This window comes from Primulina eburnea, chromosome 12 (assembly GCF_022965805.1).
Source record: "Primulina eburnea isolate SZY01 chromosome 12, ASM2296580v1, whole genome shotgun sequence".
Taxonomy (NCBI): Eukaryota; Viridiplantae; Streptophyta; class Magnoliopsida; order Lamiales; family Gesneriaceae; genus Primulina; species Primulina eburnea.
Genome location: NC_133112.1, coordinates 13,394,992 through 13,409,020, shown reverse-complemented (window position 1 = coordinate 13,409,020; position 14,029 = coordinate 13,394,992). Strand labels below are relative to the sequence as shown.

The following is a 14,029-nucleotide window of genomic DNA, read 5'->3' as shown; positions in this document are numbered from 1 at the left end:
TGGGTTCATCAAGGGTTGCATAATAATTCGATAACTATGTGACACATCTTTGAGAATAAATAGTGGCATCGCATGTACTATTGGAGAACTCCTTCTCCAATGTACATCTCATACTCTGGCCAGAGATTCCACGTACTATTATTTCATCAGATCACATAGGACATCCACCCGTGGTGAGCAGTTAATCCTCGACTACAATGCACTGACTCCTATATGTGTCGCAACTGTACCTCGCCACCTGATGACTCTCTTGGATCCGGTAAATGAGTCAAAGCACAGCCCTAGCATATAGAGTTTCAGTGTTATCCCGGGTCGTAAGGACTAATGGTGTACAATCAAAACCACGGACTTATCCTCTCGATGAATGATAACCACTTAGAAAGTCCGAGGGAGGGTTGTTCGATATAATCATGGAAACGTCTGTCCTTTTTATCGCTTAAGAGTACTAGAATTTTTTTTAAAAAAAAACCTCACATAGCATTCGGCCGAACCATAAAATTTCATAAAATATTTTTGACATCATTTTAAAATAAACAACCAACTAACATTTTTCTAAATCTAAAAATAACATTTGAAAAGTATAGCTCATACTATAACCACTCAAAAACCACTCATAATCATGATAAAAGTCATAAAATCTTTTAACATAAATCATAACATATATGCGGAAACTAGCGTCGGTCCTCGGGTCATGTGCACCTTCAGTCCAGTCGGATCAACCATCAAGACCTCCATTAGCATTATCATGATAACCTGCATCCATCACACCTAGTGAGTATAAAGACTCAACCCACCATAATCTTTATAACGAGTAATACGTAATACAGTCAACATATAACGGTGAAAAATACTTGTACTTAAAATATCGTTTTCATGAAGATGCATAAACATAAACATTTTCGTAAACATTTTCATGATGCATAAAACTTTAAATATAAACATCTTCATGACATGCAAACATGAATTTTCTTTTCCTCAACGTGACATGACATAAAACTTAAACATAATAATGAACATTTCCTTTTTTTCCTTTGTTGAATTCAGATCGTTAATTGTGACTTTCCTTACATGACATGACATGAAGATGGATCCATCTACGTGAAACCTCAGTACTGGGTGGCGGAGGACACCAGCAACACTCTCACCGGTCAACTGGGCCTTGGCCTATCATGATCGAATAGAAATACGCTCGTCGGGGTTCCCTCGGGGGCCTTTTCCCATAAATGAGTTCCTTCTGGGGCTTTTTCCCCTCACGACATTCTCATTCTTACCGTTACCACATATTCGCAATGATGGAAACACGATCGTCGGGCTCCCACTGGGACCATAACCCTCACGACGTCGCCAACATTAACGAATTAGTCACAATCACTTCACATCCTTCAACATTTTACATTCACATCACTTAGAAAAATCATGAATAATATTTACATTTTTCATTTTTGAAACCAAGCATGCAACATGTATTTTAAATGTCTTCTTAAATCATAAAAATCCTTTAAACATTTAAAAATCATAAATTAATCGTGAACATTTCATAAACAATTATAAATGATCATAATATCATAAAAACAGCATTTAGGGCACTGCGATGACCTTTACTAATTTTTAGGTGTAAAAAGACCGTTTTACCCCTGGACTCGACATTTTAAGTTTTTGATTTTTCTTGATTTCATGACTCTAATATGTCCCAAATAATTATTTAAACCTACACAAATTTTTTCGTAATTTTATTTGATTTAAAACTTAGACTTTTTCAGTTATCTTCACTTAATTTTTTTAATGGTGTTTTAATCCCCAAAAATACCAAACTTTAATATAAAATTCCTAAATTCTAAATTTAGTCTTTTTATATTATTTTAGCCTTTATGGACCACGACTCGACCCCCGTGAGCCGTTTTCCAATTTTCATTATTTAAAACACCCTATTGACACATAAATTTCACCCCCGAGCCAACTTCTGATTTTTACGAGTTACCCCATAACCATATTGGTCCAAAACCTGACCAACCTCCCAAATTAGCCTACTGGACCCTAGGTTCACCAAGAAACCTATCTAAACTACAAAAACGTGCAGCCCAAAAATCCCCTAAGCTTGGCCGAGAATTTCACCTAGGAGGGACTCTACGTTATGGAGCTTGTGGCTCTAGCCAACGCCCCAACCCTTGGACCCAACCCATGTGCACTTACTTAGGACCCTAGGGACTCCTTCTAACCCAGCTCATGACCCCCGAACCAAGCCCCTCAACTCCTAGACACCTATACTCTCCCACGCACATGTAGTGTGTTTCTTGGGTGGGATGCTAGGACTCCTTCCCCAGCCCTTAGCGTGAGTCCTAGCTTGGCTAGGACTCTCGCCCTGACCCATGACAGGCCCTGACCGAGCCTTGGCTAAAGCCAAAACCCTGGTCGACCCCTCCCTCGTGAAACCTGGCCTTGCGATCATGCACAGAATTTCGCACTAGCAGGTTTCCCTCGATTATGTAGTGTTTAGGATGTGGTTCCAGGACTCTAACTCATGTAAAATCTTGGCTTGATCATGTCCTAATCATGGCAGCCCTTTGAAGCACATAAAAACATGATTTTGAAACTTTAAATCATGAGTTTTACACATGGTTATGCAATAATACGAAATTTCATATGAAGTTCAAACTTTTCATGCAAACATAATTTAAAACACTAATATGATGTGATAGACGAGAAAAGAAGATGTATGGTATGTCTTTGCGTTATATACGCACGAAATATCGTTGACGTCGAAGAACGGATCGAAACCAAGGGTTGAACTCTCTTGAACCTACGAAAATCCCTTCGAAACTTTTCTGAAATTTGGTGATGGTGTGTGCCGTGTGATATGGTGTTTGAGGGGAGAGTTTTCGGTGCACAAAAATTCAGAAAGTGGCGTGAGTTAATGGTGTAGGGCTTGTGGTGATTAATGTGATGGGGAGAGTTTGATATGGTTGAAAGTAGCTGGTGGAAAGTGTTTGATTGAATTGGGGAGGTGGGCGTCGGGTACAATGGGTTATGGGGTGGGGTTTTGGCCTTAAATAATAATTAGGAACACTAACAAAAGTTTAGACCCATTAATAACTTAATTAAGCCTACTTAGCCCATTAGTGTTAGTTTAAAATATTTAATATAATTTTGCTTAAATAAGTTTGTGAATTTATTAGCCGGGTTGCCATTACGTTTGTATTTTTGTTGAAAAACCAACACCGATAAAATTTACATACCGGCGTATAAAATCACCTAAAAACCCCATATTTTCAAAAATAAGAAAAAGCATCACCCATAATTTAAATAATTAAAAATAATTATTTAATAAAAACATTTTACATTTTTCAGCCCTCGGTCCCCGTTCCTCGAACGCAACTCGAATAACCTTTAAAAATACATTTTAATGCAACCATGTAGAAAAATATATTTTCATGAAAAAATACACAACATAATTAATTCAAGCAATTAAAACATTTAATTAAAACACAACATAATTTAATAATTGTGTGCACATGGTTTGCGTGGACCTTAAAATTTTCGGGGCGTTACGCTCATCATATGACTACCCATCTGCATATTTGGACATCTCTATGCCCTTACCAAGAAACGCAGTACACAACATCACATATGCTAGTCTTCGAGCTTAAGCGACTTTTATCCATGTTTTAGACGGCTGAATCGACTAGGATCGAATTTAGATCATACAATGTTTACAAATGAGTTTCAACATCGAATTACGATTAATTTGTATTAAAGTATAATCAAGGTCTTTATCTATTTTTGATAACATGGGTATACAGATAAAGAAATAACAAACCATGCATGAAATAATGAATTTTATTAAAATAAAGATTGTTTATTACAACTGAGTCAATAAAATCTCTAGCCAATAGTTAACTTACAGGACATCTACTCTAACACGCTGGAGTTCACATTGCCTACATCAATTCCTGACTATCTAAGAGAACACCAAAGCAGTGTAGTTGCATTGCAAATATATGAGGGTTGTGAAGGGAGACTTGGTCAAATATACAGAGTCACAGAAACAGAAATCAGTCTTCTAACAGTATACTCTTGTAGGAATCCGATACTTGATTCATGCAAATAATTTACAAATGATTCACACCCATGAAGCACATATTGAGGATGAAAAGGAACTTTGAGGCCTCTCGATCGCTTTAAAATTCTAAACATTCTTTAAATTAAATATCAAACATTTATTCATCATTAGTATCATCTAAGATGTGAGTCAGGGGGGAAAAAGTTGGTGCAATGTGAATGATTTACTAGGGTTTATAAGAAATCCTACCAATTTGGGTTATCATTTTCGTAGATTAAGTGCAAACACAAAGTGAAGATTAGGAGAAAAAAATAGTTCTTTTATTTTCCGTTCAATTATAGAGGCAAAAAATACATACAAAAGAGAGCAAGATGGACAAGTAAAAGGCAAACTAGCGTAAGAGATATGCTTTAAATTTAGGGATTTACAAAATAAAAAATAATAACTTTTCGAACACAAAAAGTATCAACTTCCCCTTTAAATTAAGATTTCCAACACTCCCTCAAGCTCGAGCATAAATGTTAGACAAAAACTTGTGTAAGACGGTCTCACGGGTCGTATTTGTGAGACGGATCTCTTATTTGGATCATCCATGAAAAAGTATTACTTTTTATCCTAAAATTATTACTTTTTATTGTGAATATGGGTAGGGTTGACCTGTCTCACAGATTAAGATCCATGAGACGGTCTCACATGAGACCTACTCTAAATGTTAGTCATACCTAGCCTGAATTTAGGAAAGCCTTTTGTTAGGATATCTGTAATTTGTTGCCTGGTGTGGAGATATGTTTACTATAGCTTTCTTGTAGTAATAAAGTTTCATTCACTACAAAAAAAAAAAGGTTTGCGAAGGTCAAATCCGTCGCTAATTTCCGCCATCACTATATCGGTCGTTGTCAAATTTTAGCGACAGTTTTTAAAAAATTCGCCATTAAATTTAGCGATGGTTCCCATTGCTAAATAAAAATTGTCGCTAATTTATTTATTTTAAATAATATTTTTAAAATTATAATATTTAAATTTTTAATAATGAATATTTTTTATATGTTTATAATTGTATGTATCAATAATTTTAAAACCGACGCTGACATAGCTTTTTTTTTTCGTAGTGATTGGAGTGTCTATTAGAACTTATTATTTGTCCATCATCTAATTCTATTGACATCACATTTGGCTAAACTTTTCCCTGTTTCTTTATGTGAGAAAGATTCATCTTGGATATAAAAATCCATCAATTTAAATGTTAGAAATGGTATAAATATTTATTATGATCCAATCAGGAATAATTCAGTTGTTATGATATGAAATTTTCTCATAAATATTTATATGAAATTCTTCAAGGAAAAAAAGTCAAAATAATAAAGGTAAAAAAGCAGATTTTGTTGACATTTAAAAATTTTACTTCTTATATATAATCAAGCATGATTGCATTATCAGTAAGAAACAACATAAGATACGAATAATATAATTATATTTGGATGTTGACTTTTAAGTTTAGCAGCTGTACATAGTAAAGGTGTGTAAAATTTTGAACATAAATAACCTTCTCGGCAACGGTTAAATAAATCATCAATTTGAAAAAAATGGCACCTCTATTATTGCAATGAATAGAAGTATGGTATTATAGTTGTGAAAATATCTTCTGGAATTGTAGCCTAAAAAATAATTCAAAAAATTATAAAATACCCATAGTTTCAACATCACCAACTACTTCGTAATATAGTCTTGATGATGGTCAGATAAATCGGGTGAGTTGGGTTGGCGATTCACCAGGCCTGGTAGATTCTTCTCACGTACACAACACACTAGACAGATGCTATCCAGACTGAACGATCTGCACACTTTAAGAGCAAAGAACGTTAGCGGCATGTCAACTCTGACACTCAAGTTAGTTGAGTATTTTCATAAAGGAAAATATAATATAGAGAATGTATATTGAGTACTTGTGTAATGTCTAGAAATGCTAGGTCAATGATCATTATGCGAAAACATAAACAAGATCCCTGGTACTCTAAGTCTTAGAGGTGACCTTCTCGGAAACTCATAGGTGACCTTTCTCGCAAGAGCATTTCCTTCACCCACACTGATTCCTTTCCTGGCTTCCTCTTGCTCTTGGAATTGTCCTCCTGCATGAGTCTCAGGATGGCCCGAGTTCTTTCCTCTTCCATGGTTATCACCACTCCCTCCTTAAATAATCGTGCTAGAGTTTTACTCGTTGTCCCAAGTGGTTGAATCGGACTTGGACGAGGAATTCGTTTATTTTTCGAATTTTGGGCTGGCTAGGTTTGATGACGGCATGATGTAAGCCCTAATAGTCGAAAAGACAGGTGTCTAACAGATGTCGCTTCGTATTCTGAGCCCGTCTTTTTGACTATTAGCACAAATTCCGAGGTGCATCTCGTTCGTCTATTTACTTTGAGATCAACGGTCAGAATTGTATGCCCTTCACTTATAGATACCGATCTTCTCTCATCATTTCACCATTTTCTAACTTTCAGATTTTCCAACCTTTCACTATGGCAATTCCTTTTATTAGCTCTCCAATTCTCCCAATCTCGATGCCTTTCTGGCGCTCTACATGATGTTACTTCGATTGACCCTTCTCCTATCATCTACTAAGTTTTAGTTTTTGATTCACGTCTTTTTCTACCTCCTCCACCTCTGGGGCCAATGCTTGTGGTTCGCCAGAATGAGAATCTGTGGCGTTGCACTCCGACTTTACCCTTTATATTCTTCAGCTTTCTTCTAAAAACCCCACTCCTACCCCTTCTTTTAAGAAACCCAGAAAACTCATAACCACTCAACAGGTTGTCGGGCCTTCCTGGGCCCTGAATAATGGCAAGGGCAAAGTTCGGGGATCAACTAAAATAGATGACGAGGCCCCAAGTTCTCCCTGGTTTTCTACCATGGGAAGTAATCTCCGTCTCTAGGCCGACGAGGACCTCCATGCCCTCGAGTCCATCCATCTTTCTTACTCCCTTATCATCCTGGCCTCTCGGACATGAAGAGTCTCATCATAACACTATCAGGTGGATGACTGATCTCCTCAGACCTACAATGTTCTTCACTGGGAACTTGATTTTTTGATAGTAAGTTTGAGGTAACGGCCTTGAGGGCGTTTATGGCCGGCCTTCCAAAGATCACTTCATATGAAAAAGACGCACTTACCACTGTGACAGTGGTCATGAATGATTTTTTTAATTCCCCGTTCCCAATTGTTAGGGTGGCACAATCTCTCCCCTTGCGTACCAAAAAAGGCAGTTTCTACTAGTTCTATCTAGTAGTCCTTCAATTCCATATGATCCAAGGCTTCTTGAAATAAAACATCAACTGAACTGCTTGAATCAACGAAGACTCGCGTGACAGCATAATTGGAAATCTTGGTCTCGATGACCAAAGCATCATTATGAGGTAAACTGGCGCATTGGAAATCCTGGGTGTCAAAACTGATTATTGGTTCATCTTCTCGCCTTGCACTGTCCATTCCCAAACTCTTTCACTAGCTCCATGACTTCTGAGCCCGGTTGGAATCATCATCGGTGGATCCTTTTGAAATCATTTTGATTACACCCTGAGTAGGGATTTTCCCCGACCTTTCTAATCTAGGGACCTGTCTGAAGGGTAGTCCCGACTTGGGTCTGAAATCTGGGGCATTGCAAGGGGGAGGGGTCTCGAGCTCCTGGATGCTCACGGGAGTCCTCGAGCCCTTTCCACTGGTGGGCCGGCTTCGACAGATTTTGGTCGGGAATGGCCCCTCTTTAATTACTTGCACTCGCTGGTATCATGATAACTCTTGGTGATATGTACAAAATTTCACGGCTATCCTTGAGTCCTGAGAGGACCGCGAGCCCGATATTTCGGAGCTTTCAGGAATGTGTTGTCAGAGGACTGTCCTAGTAGTTTTAACCAACTAGGATAACTAGAGTTTTATCAAAGTCTGCAAGCAACCCCTCGGGAATGAAAAAAATCTAGATAATGTAATCTTATCTGGATCATATCTATATAATGTGATCTTATCTAGATCATATTAGGATAATGAGATCATATCTAGATCATATTTGATTAGGACACTCTGAATCAACATGTCAAATCTCCGAGTGATAGTTTGATTAGGAAACTCCAGTTCAACGAGTAAAATCTCCTACTTGGTGTTTTGTCTAACTAGAACACCTAATAGTTAGAGTTTCAATAGGATAGTCCAAGCCTAATCTATCAAAAAATCCATGATCCTGGTTTCATCATAATCCCGATAGGTAATCAGAAAGCACTGATGTGACAAGTGTTCATAGCTCATTATAACGATGCAAAGTCAAACTTTTCAAAAACGATAGAATTAAAGTCAACCGTCCACTGACTTTTGGAACTTGTCAATTTCGGAAATCTTTCATAAAATTTATGTGGTCACACTCTCCTCACTAATTTAGCAGTCATCCTAGCTCTCAAAACTTTCAAATGTGGAATCAACTTATAAATACTTTATAAGCCAAATGTTTATCTCTATCAAACCACAATCGCCAAATTCAACTCCTTGAATTGAATATCTCGATGAGAACACGAAAAGGAATACTTGTGTGACCTTAATGGTTCAGGGATACAACTAGTTGTGGGTTCACAACTCATGTGATTCAAGACAACAAGTGTCCCTTAAACGATAATATCCTAATTAGCATCATTATGTGTTAACCTTTTGATCATAATAATATCTGAACTTATTTATGATTTCACCATCGAATCATGGTAGAGCGCCTAGTAATATCGTCTCATGATTACCTATTTATCACTTATAGTGCCTGTGATAACTAGTTGGATATGTTAACGTAAAGTAATGTTCATTCATCTCATATATCTCAATCAAATCTGTAAGGATTGATATGTCAAGGGTTGCATATGAATTCAATAACAATGTGATGTGTCTTTTAGTAATCATAGTGGCATTGCATGTGCAACTATGAAACTACTTTACCCTAAATCACATTTCATATTCTGGCAAGATATTTCTTGAATTATTAACTCGTCTTATTATATAGGATATTCACACCCATAGGTGAGCGATGAATCTCCGAATACAATGCATTGTCTCCTACGTATGTTGATGTTGCACCCAAACTCGCCATATGATGACCCTTGCGGAGCCGGTAAATGAGTCAAAGTGCAGTAATAATATATAGAGCCTCTATGTTGTCTCAGGTTGTAAGGACTAATGGTATATGATCATAACTGTAGATTATCCACTTGATAAATGATAACCATTTGAAAAAATCAAGAGAGAGTTGTTTAGTGACCCATCATATGAGAAATCATCATATGTGGTTGGACATCTCTATGTCCCTACCATGAAACATGGTACAAAATATTACAGATGCTAGTCTCGAGCTCAAGCGGTCTTTACACTTATTTAGATGGCTGAATTGTCTAAGAACAAGTTTAGAATATATAGTAACTTTTAAAATGTGGTTCATGATCGTCATCATGTGTACAACTTCATGATATCATAATATATGCATCTTGCATGGATATACAGATAAATAAATACCATAATATATAAAACGTAAAATATTATTAAAATAAAGATAATTTGTAACATAAGAGTCAATAAAGCTCAAACCAAAAGTTGTCTTGCTGGACACCTACTCAAACAATATGTACGAGGTGGGGGACCATATGCATGAGGTAGGGGACCAGTCGCTAAGGACTCGCCTAATTCAAGACTCCAACAGGCCATTACAGACCTCCATAGCCAGGGGCCCACCCTTCTAAGGTGAATCAATCAAATAGGATTTCTACTGGCAAGGGCGAGCTCTTCTCTTGTCACATTTCTTGGCTACCCATTGTCACACTTCTATCTACTTAAACCCCCTCTCAACTCCATATTCCTTGGGTCACGCTGAACACTTCCGGCTACTTGACCCTCCTCACATCTCCTCTGCTCGTTCCCAAATCTTTAGCTTATCTCCCGCTCCTTAGCACACCCCACACACCTTAGCTCATCCCTAATTACTTAGCACCACAAAGACTCCTTATCAAACCTCCAACATTCCTTAGCACACCTCCAAGCTCTCTTCTTCACCACCAATCGTACCTTGGTGCTCGCCTCCATATTTGTTCGCCTTATTTGGATATTAATGGCATAACTCTAACTACTTAACCCACCCTCCAACTTGTAATTCCTCGGCACACCCTTAGCGCCTTGACACACCACCAGATCCTTTGAACACCTATCATGGCTCACCTCAGTTGCCCACCCCCGTGGACCTATTCTCTGACTTGGAGATGGGATTGAGCCATGTACTATGGATATGTGCCCATGTTGGTCTCGAGCACGTGATGAGCCTACTTGTAGAGTCTCAGTGACTCTTGAGTTCGCATAAGATTGTAAAGTTTAAAGCTAATTTAATGTTTCCTCATATTTTACTCTTTAGAACATTGGCCCAAACTATAGTTATTATTAATAAATTATCAATTTGAAATTAAAAATCTAGTAAGCATTTAAGCTCCACAAACAAGGCGATCAATCAATCTTCAACAATTGCAATGCACTATGCATGCCCATATCAGGAAGATATCACCGTGCCTATAGTGGTAATACTATTTGAAATTCTATTAAAACTGGATACTTGAATTAAGCTCTGTTTTTTAAGAAGGGAAAAAATAAATTATAATTATAATTATAAATTATAATTATAAATTAGTAAAAGAAGGAAATGTTAAAATGAGCCCAATAGTGTAGCGACATTACGAAGCCCAATGTTTCAACAAGTTCAGCCCGAAACAGCCCCATTACGTTAACACTGTAAAAACGTCAACTAGGGTTTCATGTTTCGCCCAACTCATTCGCCCAACACAGAGAGCGAGAAGCGGAAATGGTGAAATTTCTGAAGCCAAACAAGGCCGTAATCGTATTACAAGGCCGATACGCCGGCCGTAAGGCCGTGATTATTCGAGCCTTCGACGACGGCACACGTGACCGTCCTTACGGGCATTGCTTAGTCGCCGGAATCTCCAAATACCCGCGTAAAGTCATCCGTAAGGACTCCGCAAAGAAGCAGGCGAAGAAATCGAGGGTGAAATGCTTCATTAAGCTCGTGAATTATAACCACATAATGCCCACGCGCTACACGCTCGATGTGGATCTGAAGGATGTGGTGACGCTGGATTCCCTGCAGTCGAGGGACAAGAAGGTGACGGCAGCTAAGGAGACGAAGGCTAGGTTCGAGGAGCGGTTCAAGACTGGGAAAAACCGCTGGTTCTTCACGAAACTCCGGTTCTGAGGTTGTGTTCGGTAATGTTATTGGGAACTCCTAGTATCTCATCGTTGTTTATTTTCTTGGTGAATTAGATCGAGGGTTTTGTTTTGTATGAGACTCAGTATTCTGCATTTGGACAAGTTTTTGCTTCTCATTTATTTAAACCCGTTGATGCTGAGATAGTTTTGTGTTTGCTTCAAACCTCGAGTTTATGGGGTTTAGTACAGTCTATAATTTTATATTTCCGAATCAAGATTGAATACATTTCAGTTTCAGAGTCAAGATGATTGGGGATTATATGTCCGGAATATGCATCCAGGCAACATATATACAAATTGGTCGGATCATAGTTATTCGACGCAAAAGGTAAGGCACATTCTTTTAATGAAATATGGAGCCTTAACCATAAAGCCCATGTTTCGATCTGCATTAATGGCTGAAGGACACTTAACTTTTAAGAGCCCCTTTAAGATAGAAATAGAAAATTCATGATGAAATGCAGGATAAAGCTTGATCATTTGTCAATCATATATTGCATTGTGTCTGGTGAAATATTCTTCAAGTCTTTAGATTTAGATTCCATCACACCACTATGGCGCACTTCACTTCAATATAGCTCCTCGTCATGTGCCTTGCTGTACGATAGCTGTAAATCTTAGTATACCTCCAATAACTATTGATTGGAATGGATATTAGACATTAAAGGGTTAATGAAATATAGGGTTTTGTGAAGCATGAACGCATGGGCTGTCAGCAGTCAACACAGTCAATAATCTTACATTTTTAACAAAAAGGTTTGGTATTTTTTTAAGATTATGGGGCAACATGATGATCCTGAATAGTACGGTTGATTTGGAAATGTTGATGTGGTGGTGTTGGTGTGCTTCTCCCTTTTTCTAATCAAATGCTTGTGTGTTATTTTTGAGACAATTTGACTTACTAACTGAACTTAATCTTTTCATTCAGCTCACTAGGCGTGCATCGTTTTAGTAAAGAAGATGGACTATCCATCAAATTTGTTACTTTTCGGGTTTGTGAATTTATATGGTTCTAGGTCCATTTTCACATTGGTAATTGGACTTGTAATCGTTTCGTGGGTGGTGAGTTTTTCTTGTGATTGTAGTTGGCTAAAGCCCCAATGATAGAAAGGGTTAACCTTGAAGATAGCTACAAAATATAATTGGGATTTGGGAATGACACAGTGATGAACCTAGGAGATGCATGTGGATGGCCTTGTATGAACTATGCTCAAGTGAAAGGCATAGAAATAGTACAAGGGTAGTCCTCACCACCATGCCATTTCTTCAATGGAACAAACTCGTAACACAAGCTCAATATGACCTATGACCTATATGCCGTGCAAATATGAACAATGCCAACATAAATTCAAACTTATATCTCGAACAAGACATTCTTAGACCGTGTAAGCAAGCAAGACCGCATCTTCATGCGACCTGGCTTCAATGACATTTTATATGTGAACACCAGTTGATGTAAAGGAAAACATTTGAGTTCCAATGTCTGATTTACATGGATTATGTAACATGCTCAAAACTGGAACATGCTAGTTTCGCTTGCAAAAAACTCGTGTGTTATCCGACTTAAATGAAGCCCAATAACCGAAAACCATTCACTCTTTTAACTTTTATATTCAACCTTAAATGTATGCATTAATTCACTTTCGATGATTCTCCTTTTTATGACAATTTATTTCATAAGAATATTCAACTTCTGCCCTCACTCTCTGTTTTCTTTTCAAAAATTCTGTAAGATCTAAATTTTATTCTCAATTTGTACACGATTAATGTGTCAATACTATAACCAACCTAAGCACTTGACCCAATTCCATTATCACTCACTGTTAACAATAATGTAAACAAGCCCATTCTTTGTCGCTGTAAAAGTTTATTTTTCTATTCTAATCTGTGTGGGAAAGATTTCAAAGGCTTTAGGAAAAAAAAAATTATGTTGTGGTGCACGAGAAAAATTCAACTTATATAGAGTAATTTTTCTTCGAGAATTCAAAATATTGGAGCTTTAAAAAAATGATAAATTTTATTTAATTTATTAATGTTATGTTTTCTAGAATTTGACGCTTTTTGTAAAAAAAGTTTAATAAAAATTATATTTTTGCCTATGGGGTGAATAATACTCGTATACCTAATTAAAGTTTTTAATAAAAAAATGTGCCTTAGAAAATGAGGCGCTCAAATGACGTCCCTCACGCACCCATAATGCTCATGTTCATGATTTAGAGGACCCTACCGTTCAGTGAGATTTACTAATTTACCAAGTGGTTAAAATTTCCACAAGAATGGCCAACATGCTATCTGATTTGCATTTGTTTTTTAAATTTAAATTTTGTGAACTATGTATGGTCAGTTCAAAATAAAACTATATTGGTACAATTCCGGCTATTTTACTCAAGAGTTGAGCAAAAGGCAATCTGAAAATTTTCATAGCTAGACAAGATTTGGGAAACACTCCACAAAATATAGTGCGACATGCTTTAATTTTTTTCGAGATGTAAAAGACTTGCTGCCTTGAGGAAGATTATATATAAGATATTTGTGCACTTGCAGATTAATAAATCCAAATCTAATAAAAAAATTTATGGATTTTATTTTATAATATTTGTGCTTAAATAGAATTTTTATCCTTAATTATGTGTTTATCTGGATTAGTTTGATCATAATTTTATAATTGAATAAAAAAGAAAAATCTAATT

General features: G+C 37.0%; 1 protein-coding gene and 1 long non-coding RNA gene across 2 annotated transcripts; one reads left to right on the top strand and one right to left on the bottom strand.

Annotated features, from left to right (window-relative positions):
- Positions 1-10,864: 10,864 nt before the first annotated feature.
- Positions 10,865-11,479, top strand: LOC140807746 (large ribosomal subunit protein eL27x). The gene has a single exon (XM_073164708.1). The coding sequence runs from the start codon at positions 10,918-10,920 to the stop codon at positions 11,323-11,325; it is 408 nt and encodes a 135-aa protein (XP_073020809.1). The 5' UTR covers positions 10,865-10,917; the 3' UTR covers positions 11,326-11,479.
- Positions 11,480-11,979: 500 nt separating this feature from the next.
- LOC140807747 (uncharacterized) lies at positions 11,980-12,930 on the bottom strand. The gene is made up of 2 exons (XR_012112753.1): positions 12,807-12,930; positions 11,980-12,699 (listed from the first exon to the last, which is right to left on the bottom strand). It is a non-coding gene; the product is annotated as an uncharacterized lncRNA (long non-coding RNA).
- Positions 12,931-14,029: the final 1,099 nt, after the last annotated feature.